The sequence below is a fragment of the Podarcis filfolensis genome (genome assembly GCF_964270895.1).
Source record: "Podarcis filfolensis genome assembly, chromosome: 13".
Lineage (NCBI taxonomy): Eukaryota > Metazoa > Chordata > Lepidosauria > Squamata > Lacertidae > Podarcis > Podarcis filfolensis.
The window spans coordinates 3,144,487-3,160,741 of record NC_139615.1 but is presented as its reverse complement, the minus strand read 5'-3'; the positions used below and the strand labels follow the sequence as shown (position 1 = coordinate 3,160,741).

At 47.5% G+C, this 16,255-nt stretch overlaps 1 protein-coding gene across 16 annotated transcripts in view; it reads left to right on the top strand.

Annotated features, from left to right (window-relative positions):
- Nucleotides 1-16,255, top strand: part of DLG4 (discs large MAGUK scaffold protein 4) — a gene marked incomplete at its 5' end in the record, with an annotated part of 144,078 nt that overhangs the window by 84,897 nt on the left and 42,926 nt on the right. For 7 of the 16 annotated variants that reach the window (XM_083580879.1, XM_083580878.1, XM_083580867.1 and 4 more), the window contains one exon: nt 8,528-8,593. The exons of 1 other annotated variant lie outside the window; for it this stretch is intronic. In XM_083580879.1, the coding sequence (XP_083437005.1) occupies nt 8,528-8,593 (66 nt within the window). Of the gene's footprint in view, nt 1-6,027; nt 6,387-8,527; nt 8,693-16,255 lie in introns of those variants that run through there. 8 more of the 16 variants (XM_083580875.1, XM_083580864.1, XM_083580880.1 and 5 more) reach the window with 3 other exon arrangements.

The window sequence follows — 16,255 nt, the reverse complement described above, 5'->3', positions numbered from 1 at the left end:
AAAGTTGCTCTGTTAATGCAAAATCAACACACAAGCTGGCTGTCAAGTTGTGTGTGTATAACAGGAGTGTCTTGTTGAAAAATCCTAACTGAATTTAACCCATCATCAACTCCTGCAAGGAGTATGTCGGTTTTGACCAGTTTCCAAGCAAAATGATGAGAGGCTTTTTTGTGATGGGAGGGCAGGAGCAGGGAGTGGACCGGCTGCTGTGTTCATCAAGAAACTAACCACCTGGTGCTGGGTGCCAGCTCTTTGACCATCCAACATATCTGACCCGCCTATGCGGAGACGATTTTAAAAGAAAGAGAAATGTGGAATTCCTGATATTTATTTATCACTCATTTTATTTATTGAATTTATACTCTGCACTTCCTCACAAGGAGCCCAGGGTGGGGCACCATCAAAATCTAACCTAGCTTATATTGTCTCACCTAGACAGACACCTTTCCTAGTGCCAAGATGCCAAGTTCCTTAGATGCCAAGGATTGGACCTTGGGGTTTTGCGTGCCAAGAAGATGCTCCACCACTGAGCTAGGATTCAATCCCTCCCTCCCATAGGTTTGTAAAACTTAGGTGTAGGGTAGAGAAAAACAGAATAAGCTTTTTTTTCTGTTTCTCTCCTATAAGAATGGAACTCGGACACCGTCCAGTGAAATTGAATAGGAGACAATTCAAGACCGACAACAGGAAAGTGTTTTTTGCATGGTGCATAATTTGTTTAAGGAATTTGCTTCCTCCAAAGTGTGGAGGCAGCCGCTGGCTTAGATGGCTTCAAAGGGGGATTAGACAAAATTTGAGGAGGAGGAGAAGTCTATATTCATCCTTATAGCTGTGATATGACTAAATGGAATATCCATGTTCAGTGGCATTCTACCCATGAGTACCATTTGCAGTGGCTCCAAACCTGGGGAGGAATGTTGCCTTCAGACACCTGCTTCCTGGAGGCATCTGATTGGACCAGCTGGACCCAACAGAACAGCAGAGTTCTGTTTAGAACAGGCTTCCTCAACCTCGGCCCTCCAGATGTTTGGAGACTACAGTTCCCATCATCCCTGACCACTGGTCCTGCTAGCTAGGGATCATGCGAGTTGTAGGCCAAAAAACATCTGGAGGGCCGAGGTTGAGGAAGCCTGGTTTAGAGTTACGGCAAAAGTAAATCACACCTTTTCCTACCCAACCTGGTACCCTCAAAGTGTTTCATACTACATCAACCTTGAGCCCCAGCCCTCACAGCCATGTCACCTGTACTCAGGTGAAATGTTAAGCGTCAAGTTGAGAGTGAACAGTTGCCTCTTGAACCAGTAGGGTTTTTATGACAGCACCTAGCCAGTCAGCAAAGCAGACTGGGAGGGAACCAATCAGGCCCTGGAAAATTGCAAGATGGCAGAGAAAATGGGTGGAGTTGGTTTGCCAACTAACCATTAAAAATAAGGCCTGTAGTTCTTGTCCAGCCTCTACACACTGCTTCTCTAGACCATTTTGACATCCTGGAAAACATATCCAGTACTGTATATACGTATTTGTGTTTATGCTGCTGGAATCTGAAAAGCTGCTGAAATCAACTCTCTCTCCATCTTCATCTTCCTTTCCATTTGGGATTCGTTTCACAGAGGCTTTGTTCCTGTACTCTACATGCCCACCGCATGTCAGGAACAGAGCTAATTAGTCCCCTCTGCTCAGTTGATTTTTTTTTTTGTTAATCAACACGATAACGACCCAACTCCAGTGAGGATGTTCTATTCCTGTTAACAGGCAAGAATTTTTGCTTCCTGTGAAACTCCTAGTACTTGAAAGAGAAAAAAAGAGGCTTTGAAGAGTGTTGAGCAGGAAGAACCCTATAATCTCTTTTTCTTTTAACCCTTCCATTTATACAATGCGTTACTGCCACTGTTTGACAATTATCTGGGGCCAGCGGTGTGTGCATGCTAAGTACTGTACAGGACATAACCCTGGACCAATTCTGTCTGGCCAGTCCACAGAAAGATTCCTCCAGAAGCTTAAGAATGGTGCAAGCGTCTGAGTTTCACACAGCTCTTCCACCGTTTCCTGTGTGGTGTTTTTATGTAATTAATCTCAGTCCTTAGTCGGTTGTCACAGTGAATCAAGTCAGCTTCCTCTAAATCGGGAGTGGGAGAACCAGGAGGTGAATGTGGCCCTCCTCGCTTCCCTGTCTGGCCCTTCGAATGCTCCACAGACTACACATTTCAGCAGCATTGCTTGGGACACTTCTTGAATGTATTTGCCTAGAATATATCCTTGAACTCCCAGTAGTGATGTATGGAAGTGAAAGCTGGACCATCAAGAAGGCTGATCGCCGAAGAATGGATGCTTTTGAATTCTGGTGCTGGAGGAGACTCTTGAGAGTCCCATGGACTGCAAGGAGATCAAACCTCTCCATTCTGAAGGAAATCAGCCCTGAGTGCTCCCTGGAAGGACAGATCCTGAAGCTGAGGCTCCAATACTTTGGCCTCCTCATGAGAAGAGAAGACTCCCTGGGAAAGACCCTGATGTTGGGAAAGATGGAGGGCCCAAGGAGAAGGGAACGACAGAGGACGAGATGGTGGGACAGTGTTCTCAAAGCTGCCAGCATGAGTTTGACCAAACTGCGGGAGGCAGTGGAAGACAGGAGGGCCTGGCGTGCTCTGGTCCAGGGGGTCACGAAGAGTCAGACACGACTAAACGACTAAACAACAACAACAAATTCTTGAACTCTGATCATTCTTGCCTGGATAGGGACTAGAGATGCACATGTGAGTGTGTGTAGAAGCCAACCTACTGTACAAAGGTCAAAATTTTTAAAAAAGTTGCTTCACCCACTTTGGCTCCTGGCTCCACCAACCCTGTCACCCCACGGGCTGAGAAACCTTACCCACCCCTGCTCTACAGCAAGGACAAGGGAATTGTGGCCCTCCAGATGTTGCTGGACTGCAACTCCCAACATTTCCTGAGCATTGACCATGCTGTTGGGGGCTGATGAGAGCTAGAGTCCAGCAATATCCAGAGGACCACAGGTTTCTCAAGAATAATTTCTGATGCAGAGTAATAGTGTCCCCCAACTACTTAAGCTACAATGCTTGCTGTTGGGGGAATGGAATTCTGCTCCTTCTCCCAGACTACCTTGTACTGAAGTGTGGTATGTACAGAACACCAAACCAGTACAGCTACGCATTGGCCAGTGTCCATGATGTCACTGGTAAAGAGAACATATTTTATGGGCTAATAGCCGTAAATAAATAAATAAATTGTAATTGTAATTGAAGCATAACTTTTCTTCTCTGCTGGGGAAGGGTGCTTGCTCAGTGGTAGAGCACCTGCCTTGTATGGAGAAAGTCTCGCATCCGATCTGTGACTGACTCTCTAGATAGGACTGGAAGAGATCCTGAAATCTTGGATAGCCATTGCTGCCAGTCAGTCTCAACAATACTGAGGTAGAAGAACCCCATTATCTGATTTGATATGAGGCAGTATCCTATGTTCCCACATAAGTTGTTAAAAAGAATTACAGTGGTACCTCGGGTTACATACGCTTCAGGTTACAGACTCTGCTAACCCAGAAATAGTACCTTGGGTTAAGAACTTTGCTTCAGGATGAGAACAGAAATCATGCAGCAGCGGCATGGCGGCAGCAGGAGGCCCCATTAGCTAAAGTGGTGCTTCAGGTTAAGAACAGTTTCAGGTTAAGTACGGACCTCCGGAACAAATTAAGTACTTAACCTGAGGTACCACTGTATCATCATCATCATCGTCATTAGCTGAAAGTTGTAAGATCTAATATCGCTTGACCACATTCCTATATCATTGCTTGATATTTTGCACATGTGAAGCATCCATTTCCAGTCAGATCCCACAATTCCATTCTCTTGTGTTATCCCAATCCAAATACCGTACTTTTCTTGCAAGGACAGCTGACAATTCCCAGTTAATTCAATGTCACGTTGGTGTTGCATGTATGTGTGAATCATCCCCAGTAGGTGACACTCACTCTCTTGCTGGAGATTCATCTCCCCAGGGCCCAGGAACTTGCCCCCCTCCAATTAAATCCTTCCTCCACAGCTCTCTGCTTCCCCATTCATCCGTGATTCCTGGCAAATGTGCATTTTTAAAACTCCCAGCCGTCCTGTGTTCTTAAAGGCTTTGGTGGCTCCAGAGGATTGAGCAGTGGTGAGGCATCCGCCTTAATTATTTTCTTCTGCTTTGGGGCATCTTGTTGGGATGAGAAGGGGAGGGGCCTGTTCCTAAACACCCACTCCCAACCCACACTGATTTCTCCTTCACTGCCTAGGATCTGAAGGAATCTGAAAGCCTGATGCGGAGGCAGTGCAGAGGCAAATGTGTGCATGTGCGTATCGAGAGAGGCTTGCTATGAATGTTCATTGCATCTAGGTGTATGTATGTGTTTGTGTGTGCTAGAATGGTGACCTGAAGCTTAGATTGCCTGTTTATATTTGTGCACAATGTTGCTTCTCTCTTGGGCGCTGCAATTCAGGCTCCAATGTTCATGCCTGCCAGCTGCAGCATAATAACATAAGAGGCTGCTGGATCAGGCCAGTGGTCCATCTAGTCCAGCATACTCTTCTCGCAGTGACCAACCAGATGCCTGTGGGAAACCAGCAGCAGGATTCGAGCACAAGAGCCGTCTCCCATCCTGTGACTCTCAGCAACCAATATTCAGAACCACTGCTGCCTCCAACTGTGGTAGCAGATAGACATGGTTGTTAGTAACCATCCATAGCCCTCTCCAACAAGAATTTAACTCCTTCTATTTTAAAGCCATCCAAGATTTTTGATCTCAACAAAATTGTTCGTTTTTTAATTACAGCAAGATACCAATTTTATTAGGACGCGGGTGGCGCTGTGGGTAAAACCTCAGCGCCTAGGACTTGCCGATCGTCAGGTTGGCGGTTCGAATCCCCGCGGCGGGGTGCGCTCCCATCGTTCGGTCCCAGCGCCTGCCAACCTAGCAGTTCGAAAGCACCCCCGGGTGCAAGTAGATAAATAGGGACCGCTTACCAGCGGGAAGGTAAACGGCGTTTCCGTGTGCTGCACTGGCTTGCCAGATGCAGCTTGTCACGCTGGCCACGTGACCCGGAAGTGTCTCCGGACAGCGCTGGCCCCCGGCCTCTTAAGTGAGATGGGCGCACAACCCCAGAGTCGGACACGACTGGCCCGTACGGACAGGGGTACGTTTACCTTTACCAATTTTATTATTATTTATGTGGGTGGGAGGAAAAGATACGTCCGCTACTCATAATTCACTTTTGGTGGATGACAAGCATGCACCACTTAAAAGCTAAGGTAAAGGGTAAAAGGACCCCTGACCGTTAGGTCCAGTTGTGGCCGACTCTGGGGTTGCGGCTCTCATCTCGCTTTACTGGCCGAGGGAGCCGGCGTACAGCTTCCGGGTCATGTGGCCAGCATGACTAAGCCACTTCTGGCAAACCAGAGCAGCACACGGAAACGCCGTTTACCTTCCCGCCAGAGTGGTACCTATTTATCTACTTGCATTTTGACTTGCTTTCGAACTGCTAGGTTGGCAGGAGCAGGGACCAAGCAATGGGAGCTCACCCCATCTTTGCCGCAAATAATCATGGGAGCTGTAGTTTGTTAAATGTGTTTAGAGTTGTTAGGGGATCCCTGTTCCCCTCACGAAGTTACCTGGGAAGAGGGGTTGATTGTTAAAGCATTCTCGATAGAAGGCAAGGATAGATAATTACCTAGATCATTGCTCTACCCACTGATCATAGCTCAGTGGATAGATGCTTCGCATGCAGAAGCTCCCAGGTTTCCCACTTGCAATTCCTGGCAACTGATATTCAGAGGCATATTGCCTCCAGCACTTGAGCTAGTGCATTGCCATGGAGGCTTGTAGCCATATCCTCCGTGACTCCATCCAGTCCTCTTTTAAAGACATCTGAGTTGGTGGCCATCACTGCCTCCTGAGGGAGGGAGTTCCATAGTTTATATACGCATAATGTGCTGCTATGTGTTTATGTATACTCTTGGTTGATTTTAGCATCTATCCCACAGGTGCCACATCCTGAGCGGGTACCCAGACAAATTAAAACATGACAGTTTAGCAGTTGAAAGCGCTTAGTGGTAGAACCAAAACACCACAAAAGCAACTCCAGAGCTGGAGAAATATCAGCTGAGCACGAGAGAGGAGCGATTTGGATGAAGTCCCTCCCCATCCTCTCCCCTGAATGTGGTTTATCTGTAGAAAAGCACAGAAAGGAAGGAAAAGGAGGAGGCAGGTGGTTTGGCTCCGGATGGTGTCTCTGCCCATGTGTTAACACCTCTCATGCAAGGCTGCTGAGGCATGGACTGATCTCAGGCCTGATGGGAATGGCTGCTTTCTAGTGAGAGGAAGGAACTTTACACTTGCACAGGTACTCTTGGATCTTGCAGTTTCAGGTGCTGAGGTCTTGTGTATGAAGTGTTGCTTATGGTGGGGTGGGAGAGGTGAATTTTAAATTGAGATTCTTTTTGTGTGTGAAAGTGCTTTTTTTAAATAATAAATGCAACCCTTAGTCAATAGGGGAGGTGGGGAGCCACCATCGGAGCTCCCCCCCTGCCGTGGATGGACTCCCAGTTTGCAGAAGCCCCAGCCAGCTTTAGCCTATATTCAGGGACGATTTATTTATTTAAATGTTTATGATCTGCACTTTCATAAAATACATCAAAGCAGCTTACAACATAGAGCACAATAAAAAATCATTGTGTACATATAAAACAGAACTAAAAACATCAGTAAAAACTGGAAAAAAAACCAGCTAATAAAACACCAATAGATACATTTGGTAAAAAGGGAAAAAAACCATACTGTTAAGGCCTGTCTTAAAAAGCACAGTTTTCAAAAGACTTATGAAAGAAGGCAGGTATTGTTCCTGCCAAACCTCTACAGGCAGGGAGTTGGAAAGGGCAAGCAAGGTCTGCCACACTGAAAGCTCAATTAAACTTCAGAGGTATAGGAAATCACCAGATGCCCCTTCAGAGGATCTCAGATTGAGGGGGAGAATAAGGGGTCAGGTGGGACTTGGGAATCCCAAACATTTTATTGTTTGGTACTTATTTATTTTGTTCAAATCCCAATATTCCTCCAAGGAGCTGAAGCGGGTGAACACGGTCCATCCGCCCCCCTCCGCTTATTCTCACAACCACCTTGTGAGGTGGGTTAGGCTGAGAGTTAGTGACTGGCCCATGGTCAGTCTTCAGTTCCTTGCTCAATAGATAAATCAATGAAACATGAACTTCACTGGGTCTGCACAGTTTATGCTCTGTGCAGTTGGATTTATTGCACCATAGCTAGCCTTTATTGGGGATGGGATGCATGGCAAACAGCCCATGAGAACGTGGGGGAAGGGCTGTCGCTCAGTGGCTAAGCATCTGCTTGCCATGCAGAAGGTTCCAGGCTCAGTTGCCCAATGGCATCTCCGTATACAGCTGGGAGATACTGCTGCTTGAAGCACTGGCCACTGCTAGTACAGGAGAGGAAATGGTGACCGTAAAGGTGGAATACAATACAGGGAGAACAGATGGGCAGGTCTTTTGCCTCTTCTGCCAAGCCTTGAACTGCATGGCAGATGGAGATTCAACAGGTAAAAGCTCCACTACCATAGCTCAGTTTGTAGATTAAAGGTAAAAGTAAAGGGACCCCTCACCATTAGGACCAGTCGTGACCGACTCTGGGGTTGCGGCGCTCATCTTGCTTTACTGGCCGAGGGAGCCGGCGTACAGCTTCCGGGTCATGTGGCCAGCAGGACTAAGCCGCTTCTGGCGAACCAGAGCAGCGCACGGAAACGCCATTTACCTTCCCGCCGGAGTGGTACCTGTTTATCTACTTGCACTTTGATGTGCTTTCAAACTGCTAGGTGGGCAGGAGCAGGGACCGAGCAACGGGAGCTCACCCGTCGCGGGGATTCGAACCGCCGACCTTCTGATCGGCAAGTCGTAGACTCTGTGGTTTAACCCACAGCGCCACCCGCGTCCCTCCTTTGTAGATTATGAGACTCTTAATCTCAGGGTTGTGTGTCCAAGCCCCACATTGGGTAAAAAAAGTCCTGCATTGCAGGGGGCTGGACTAGATGACCCTTGTGGTCCCTACAATTCTGTTATTCTCAAGGCCCGTGTGCAGCTGTTTCGGGGTACAGGTAAAAGTCTCCCCAAGGGATGCTGTAATCTGCCATGGATTTTACCCTGCCATGAAGCTGTGAGGGGCACAGGTAAAAGTTTTCTTATCCCCACATCTCAAGGGGTTCAGTACCTGTTGTATCTCAGGCTGCCATACAGCTCTTTAGGGACACAGGGCAAAAGAAGGGGGAAAGCCTGCCAGCAACTGATTCCTTTTGCAAAGGCTTCTGGGAGGGGAGGCGCAGGGCCAAGCAAGCAGAGTGGTCTCTGCTGCTCCCCGCCCTGGTTTCAGGTGACGAGGCTTGGGTGCGCATCCTGACATGGCACTGTTATGCCGACCCAGCAGTGTTCTGCTTCCATGGCGTGCCGTGGCACTGACGCTCTGCCTCTTCCCTTTCAGAAATATCGTTACCAAGATGAAGACAGCCCCCCGTTGGAGCACAGCCCCGCCCACCTCCCCAACCAGGTAAAGGCCCCTGAGCTGGTCCACGTGGCGGAGAAGAACCTGTCCCAGATCGAGAGCGTCCACGGCTATGTGTCTCACTCGCACATCTCCCCCATGAAGGTAGGAAGGGGGGGCGCGGGTGCCCCGGCCAGGAGAGGGGACACCATCCTGCCACACCCGGCCCTGCCCACCCCTGCCACACCCGCACTCCGCCACACCCGCACCCACCTGTGGCCTGCACTGGAGCTCCTGGACACCACTGTCCACGTGGCAGCATGTGTGTGTTTCGTGTGTCAGGCGGCGTTTGGCTGTTGCTGTCTCTGTAGTAGGCCGTATGTGTGATTTTTTGGGCGGTGGCAAGGTTTAGACTTTGGCGTTTTGATAGGTGTGCGAGTGAGGGAGTGTGTGGCGCTGTTTTCGCTTCTCTGTGTGGGGTTGTTATTCGTCCACGTAAAGCTCTCCATGCACATGTGTGTGTGTGTGTGTGTATTTCACGGCAAGTGCAACTGTACAACCCTTTTGTTTTTTCAAAGCACAGTGACTCAGCGCAGGGTTGTCATGACTGCGATTGTGTCTGTATGGAGGGGGCTCTTGGAAGGAGTGTGTGTCTTCCTATAATATGTGGTAGCTAATGAGTGTATGCTTCTGGAGGGGGGAGTGCCAGTGCCTTAGCAAATAGAATCACCTGTGCCAACCTGGCACCCTTAAGCTGTTTTGGACTACAATTCCCATCAGCCCCAGACAGCACATGGGAGTTGTAGTTCAAGCACCTGGAGGGCACTAGGTTGGGAAAGACTGAAAGAGACACAAATGCTTCCTTCCCTGTGCATCAGCACACATCACTTTTTAAAACATAGACACATTTTTCCGGGTCTTCCTTAACAATATAAAGCATCTCTGGAACAGCAGGGTGTGCCTGAGCATATAAAATGCTTTTGAAAGTATGCTTTGCTCCCTGGGCAGGAGGAATATTGTTATCATAACATCAGTGGCACTGGAGACATCTGCCTACGTTCATTGAAGCACTTATGGTCTTTCACAAGCGCTGGTGGGTGTGACATCTTAGCGTATAGGGTGTGACTTGGGCATCTTTGTATATTTTTGGGCATGCTACAGTTACACATGTGTGCTACATTCAAGGGTGCTTTTTTTAGTGTGTCTGTTTATCACTGTGAGAGTTGGTGGCGTATTAGCTTATGGTTTGTGTCTTTGCTAGACCTGAAAGAATCATGCTCCCTCAACTGGAGCTCTTCCCCTGAAATGGAAACCTTTGTTTATTTATTTTTTGCTTCCTTCAAATGAGCACTGGTGCGAGACTCATTTAAGCAGGTCTTGCTGGGAATCTCAGGTGAGGAGAGCGCTCAGGAGCTGCTTGTGGGATTCCCATAATGGGCATCTGGTTGGCCACTGAGACCGGGATGGGCCCCCTTTGGCCTGATCCAGCAGCCGGGCTCTTGGGCATTCCTTCCACTGTGTTGAAGCATTTGCACGAGGATTCTGTCATTCAGCACCATTGGCATTTGACAGTGTCTCAGCTGCTCCCTAGAATACAAACACACTCACACCCGCACCAACCAACCCTTCCCAGAAAAGATGCGTGCTATTTCAAATTCAGCAATGGCCAAATTTTGGAACCCGTCTAAATTTCAGATCCCTATAAGCAAAATAAGTGACTGGCCTGAGGTGTCACCCAGTGAGCTTCACACGGCTGAATGTGTACCACCCTGTCTCCAGGATATAACACCAACATTTAAATTCTGTGGTTTGTGGCATGTTATTTGGGCTCAGGCTAAGCACTAGTCTGTGTGCCTGCTGTGTCTTTGTCTGCTGTGGTGCATGGCTTCTTCCGTTCTGTATCCACCATATTGGATGCTGACCCTCACACAGAGACATCAGAACCTCACATCACACGTAGCCTCCGCTCTACCCTACTGAGAGGTATTTATCATTGTGAGAAGCGGTGGGGAGGGCTGCGATGGGTGGCGGGGTGGGGTGTGGGTTACGGATATGGAGTTGTCTTTTGGACAAAAAGTTTTTTTGTGGGACATTGTTGTGAGGGAGTAACCCCTCACAGTGGAGGGTGACCGGCAAAACAATCTGTGCATCAGCAGCACATGTGATTTTGGTGAACAGGAGGGGGATGAAGAATTGGAGGAAGGCCTCACCCCCCACCACACACCTCAGATCCGCCCTGTTTCAAAGCCTGATGGTGTGCGGCCTGCAGAACCTGATTCATCTTAAGTGTTGGTGGGTTCAAATCCAGAAAGGCCAATTATCCTGAAATTAATTAGTCAGCGCTGTGCAGAGTGAAGTGGTGGTTTTTGATCAATTGTTGTAATAAATACGAGTATTATGCATACTTGAAGGGATGCCGGTCTCTAGATGTACCTCCCTGTTTGTTAAGATTTTCAGAGGAGGGTGGGGCCCTAGTTGCAGAACGCTTTCCTCAGGGAAAATTGCCGGTTTGTTATCATCCTTTGGCACCAGGATTTTTTTCTCTCCAAAGCTTTTAAGAAACATTTTAGAAAGCTGCTGAAGGGTGGTGTTGGTTTTCTTGGGTTGTTGCTTACTTGCTGCTGCTTTTACTCTTTGTAGTGGTCTCTGGTTGTTCTTCACAACAGCCCTGTATGGTAGGACATTATTAAAACATCCACATTGCCCATGTCATTGAAGAACCTAAAAGAAGACATGTATTACCCCCATCCCCTGTGGAACCTTTTCAAGATAGCATGGGGTGGGTGGGGGATGTGGCACAGTGTGCCATTTTACCAAGGGGGTGGGTGGGGATGGAATGGGAGAGGGGCAGAAGGTTGGTGAGCGTTGCCATGCTTGAAAGGAGAGCATGTTGGGATTGGATAATTTTCTCCTACCCAAACTCCTGTTTCTGATGTGGAACAGCACAGGCTAAGTTAGGGGAAATGTGCCAGCAAGTTGCAACCATACAGCAAATTGTCCTTCTTTCTGAGGACTGCAGACTTCAGTCTGGTGTGACTAATCACCATCTGATTAACTGGGCGACATTCCCCACCCCACTTAATCAATGGGTTTGTTGTTGTTGTTGTTGAGTAATTTAGTCGTGTCCAACTCTTCGTGACCCCATGGACCAGAGCACGCCAGGCACTCCTGTCCTCCACTGCCTCCCGCAGTTTGGACAAACTCATGCTGGTAGCTTGAGTTTAGCAAAGAGCAATGAGTTTAGCAAAGAGCAAAAACTCCAGGATTTGGGCTGTTGAAGGTTGTGTCACTGGGCCACGTTGATATTTCACTCAGTCTTCACTGTGTTGCAGTACAACAGCTTTTGCCAGCCTGGTACCCCCCCCCAACATGTTATGGACTGAAATTCCCCTCAGCCCCAGGGGCTGATAGTAGTTGTAGCCCAACAACATCTGGAAGGCGCCAAGTTGGCATAGTCAGGATTAGAAGATGCTGAGATGGCTTGTGCAGAGTTGGCAGAAATTGTAAGTTACATCTACAGTTACATAATGGGCATGTCTCTTGAAAACCTCGGCAAGGATTTTTCCACTGAGGATGGGCGGCATGCATATATATTTAAATTTAATTTGCTGCTGAAATACTGGCGAGTTAACCAGTTTTAAAAACCGTTGTCATCCCTCTTGCTGTGTATTATTTATATAGTGTCATCTGTGTGGTTGACACTGTCAAAAATTTACAAGCGGTCCTGTCTCTGTTGTGAGTGAGCTTGCTCCCCCCAACAGCAAATGCTGTAAGGATATAAAAGACTTAGCCTGCCACTTGACCCCTTCCCCATTCGCCATAGTCTTGTGCTCCCTAGAATGCTCCCATAACTGCTCAAGGGGGAAGGGGAGGTCGTAGAATGCTTACGTACAGCACCATTTCTGTGAGAGAGAGGGAGAGAGGTCAGACTAGAGGTGGGGGAATAACTGTGCAAGGCCAGGAAACACATTTGAGGAGAGAGACGCGGTACTGGGGAAAGTTATGGGAAATTTACGCTTAAGGGAAAGATGGGTGGAGGAATTAGACTCCCGAAGAAGTGTATTGGTGTGCATCTTCCGGCCATTGAAACTTGTGTAGGAGAGCATCCTGGTTAATCAAGATCTCCTTCTTAACTGGTGTTTGTGTATGGGCTTTGGTGCACTGGCTGATTTAGGGCCTGGACTGGCGTGCAATTCAATGAATTACCTTCCTTACGAGGAATGAGGGAAGACAGGCTGGGAGAGGGCCATTTTTCTAACAACTGGCCCCTTCCTGTGAATTATTGGAATAATAATTTTTGACAAAGGGTGAATAAGGACCCCTTGACAGATCTAATCAAATGGCTGCTCTAGGCCTTGCAGAATCCCCTCTCCCCCATCATTCTAGGGTTGAATTCCTGGTCGTTGTCAGTTTGTATTTCTCTCTCTCTCCCCTCCGCCCCTTCTTTCTTTTATTCTAAAATGTGTGTGTGCATATATTTTTTAATAGCACAGGAAATGTTACCTTATTTTGGACATGGTGGATGGGTAGGTCAGTAATCACGGTAGCTGGTTGGATCCTCTGTCTTCAGGAACATTGTACCTCTCGGGTTACCTTCACTCTCCAGTAGATCTGATCCAGCAGGGCTCAATTATTATTTTATTTACTTAACCAAATTTATACACCTTTTGATTGTAGGAAAAACAACCAACCCTCTAAGCAGTTTGCAAAAATGTGAAATAAAACATTAAAAATCTCAGCAAAAAAAAAGCAGTTAAAAGCAAGCATATCAAAGCATTGGAAAGATGAGTTAAAATCAACAGGAGATAGAACAGGTGTAACTTCTCGGTGCCTGGCCCTGGATAGGTGTGCCTAAACTAAAATGTTTTAAAGCGTACAGTGAAGGCACCTGCCTGATCTCAATAGCCAGGTACTTCCAAAATGTGGGTGCTGCCATGCTAAAAGATAGATTTTCTACAAGTGCCTAGCAGGTGTTATGTGTAGCAGTGCCAGTTCCACCGATCAAATCAGTCAAGTGGGCATATATGGGGTGTGGAGATCCTGCAAGTATACTGGTCCCAAGCTGTTAAAGGCTTTATATACTAGTAGTAACACCTTGAATTTGGTCCCATAGCAAATGGGCGCAACCAGTACAGATATCTGAACAGAGAGGTGTTATATACATATTCTGGTGTTCTTGTGACCAATTTAGGTTGGTGTAGGAGTAAGTATGCAAATTTTAAAGCCCCCCCCCCCCGGTTATATAACACCCAGATTTATTTATTTTTGCTTGATGTAGCATATATGCAGAACTTGCTTCTTGCAGATCCACAAAAATCAACATTTCTCAGACTGTGCGTCAAAGGCCACCACCATTGAGCCTCTGCACTGCAGTCTGCCCCATGGTCATGCAGTAGTCTTTTGACCGGAGGGACACTAGCAGCAGCAGCAGCTCCTCACATGCACAGCGCATAGGCGCACGGGAGAGGACAGTTAGAGCATGAGGTGAGAGTGGATCTGTAGCAGGCAAAGATGGACAATGAAGAGAGATAACAGTGTAAATATTTTTTTTTAAGTAATACAGTGAGCCAGCCCACAATTTACGTGCATTTAACTTGTGCACCTTCGACTTTATGCATGTGGCAAATTTAAAAATAAAAAGAGGTGGAAAGGGGTTGGGGTTCCGGGAAAAATGACTTTGGCATTCCCCCTTCCCTCCATTGAACTCAATGGGTTTTGACTATACACAATTTTGGCTTTAGGTGTGATCCCTGGAACGTAACAAACTCATAAATTGTGGGCTTACTGTAATACCAAATTGGGAATAGAGAAGAAGGGTATAAGAAAAGGAAGGTGCTATAAGAGGAAGAAAAGGGCAACCACAATGATCAAAGGAATGGAGTGAATTCCCTATACTGTATCCCCAAATTCGTGGAAGAGAGCGCTGTTGATGGCTACTAGCCATGGCGGTTCTGCTTTGCCTCCGCAGTTGGAGGTAACTGTGCTTCTGAATGCCAGTCGCTGGAAACTGCAGGAGCTGGAGCGGGCTCTTGTGCTTGGATCCTGCTTGCAAGTTTCTCGCAGGCTGGCCACTGTGAGAAAAGGATGCTGGACTAGGCGGACCATTGGCTTGATCAAGCAGGACTCTTCTAATGCTGTTATGTTCTTATGACAGTAAAATGAGCAGGGATGAGCGATGAAAGAAGCAGGCACTTCGGGATGGGAGTAAGGTGCAAGTTAACTGCAGCGATGGCTGATAAGTACTGGTGTTAGCTGGCAGGGAGGGAAAGTGTAAAACCAAAAAGGATCCAATAGATGCTGATCCTTTCAAGCCAAACCTGTGGTTCCCCACGTGTTGTTGGACGGTTAGCTCCCATCATCCCTGGCCATTGGCCATGCTGACTTCTGGGGTTGCTGGGAGACCAGCAATGTCTAGAAGGCCACAGGGTCCCATTCCTCCAGTCTACGACTGTGCACGGGTTACTCTCTTAAAATGCAGCTAGGTCATTTTCTCAATTCAGATTGAAAATGGTTTGGAGGGAAGTGCGTCAAAATGCAGTATTTCTTAAGAAATGACAGGATAGGTACGGGAGAGATAGGGATTGTGTTTAATGTAATGTGCCCACAGCTTCCCCAACCTTTGGTGGGATCAAATGGGATGCAGATTAAATGGGAGGGCATGCCCAGTCTGAAAGACTCAGGATCAGGAAATTGTGCCTAAAATGTGGAAGCTGTTTCCCCAATGCCTCCAGAGCTAAAGCCTCTACTTAGCTGGACTGTGGAACTCCCTACCACAAGGAAACTGCTGCACCAAAGAATTAAGCCATTTCCGCAGAGGGATTAGACAGCCGCAGAAAATGCTATCAGTGTTGACCAGCCTATATTGTACCTATTCTCCAGATGTCGCCATTTTGTGGTTGACTCTGCCCCTTGCACCACCATTTTGTGACTGGTCACAAGCAGACCCAGGGAGCAGTGGGGTAGAGTAGAACTTTTCAAGAACCTATCCCTTGCTCTAAAATATACCAATTTTGTACGATAATGCCTTTAGTTGTGGTTTAAAACCCTAAAACGGTCTCTCACAGCTGGATAATTCTTTACTATGAACGATTTTAATTCCCTTATATGTAAATCGCTTTGAGACGGTGGGTTAGAAGACAATTAATAAATTAATTCTAGTAATGATAACGACAACCAATAAACCTTCAATGGAGAATTCAAGATCCTTTTGTTGGTCAAACTCTTCTGGGTGCGGGGGGCGGTGGGAGAGGAAGCCTCCTAGCAGAGGCCAGCGGGACCCGAGGCACTTGGGTGTGGGGCAGAATTTCTTGCAGGAGGTTGGAAGAGGATATACCAGAATCCAAGAGGTTTGGGGTGGGGTGAGGGTAGGAAGTGCTGCTAGGTCTTTCAAAGACTCTAAGCCCAGGTCCGTGGCACAAATTACTTGCATTTGCTAATTCATATGTATGTATGCAATCACACACATTTGAAGGAAATAAGAGGAAATAAGATTCTCTGGTCCCAGGACTCTGTGTATTGCCCCCTCTCTGCAAATTAAGGAGCTGGGAGGGGCTGGAGTCTCACCTTTTGTTGGGGGCTCAGCTCCCCTGTAAGCAAGGTAAAGGTAAAGGGACCCCTGACCATGAGGTCCAGTCGCGGATGACTCTGGGGTTGCAGCGCTCATCTCGTTTTATTGGCCGAGAGAGCCGGCGTGCAGCTTCCGGGTCATGTAGCCAGCATGACTAAGCC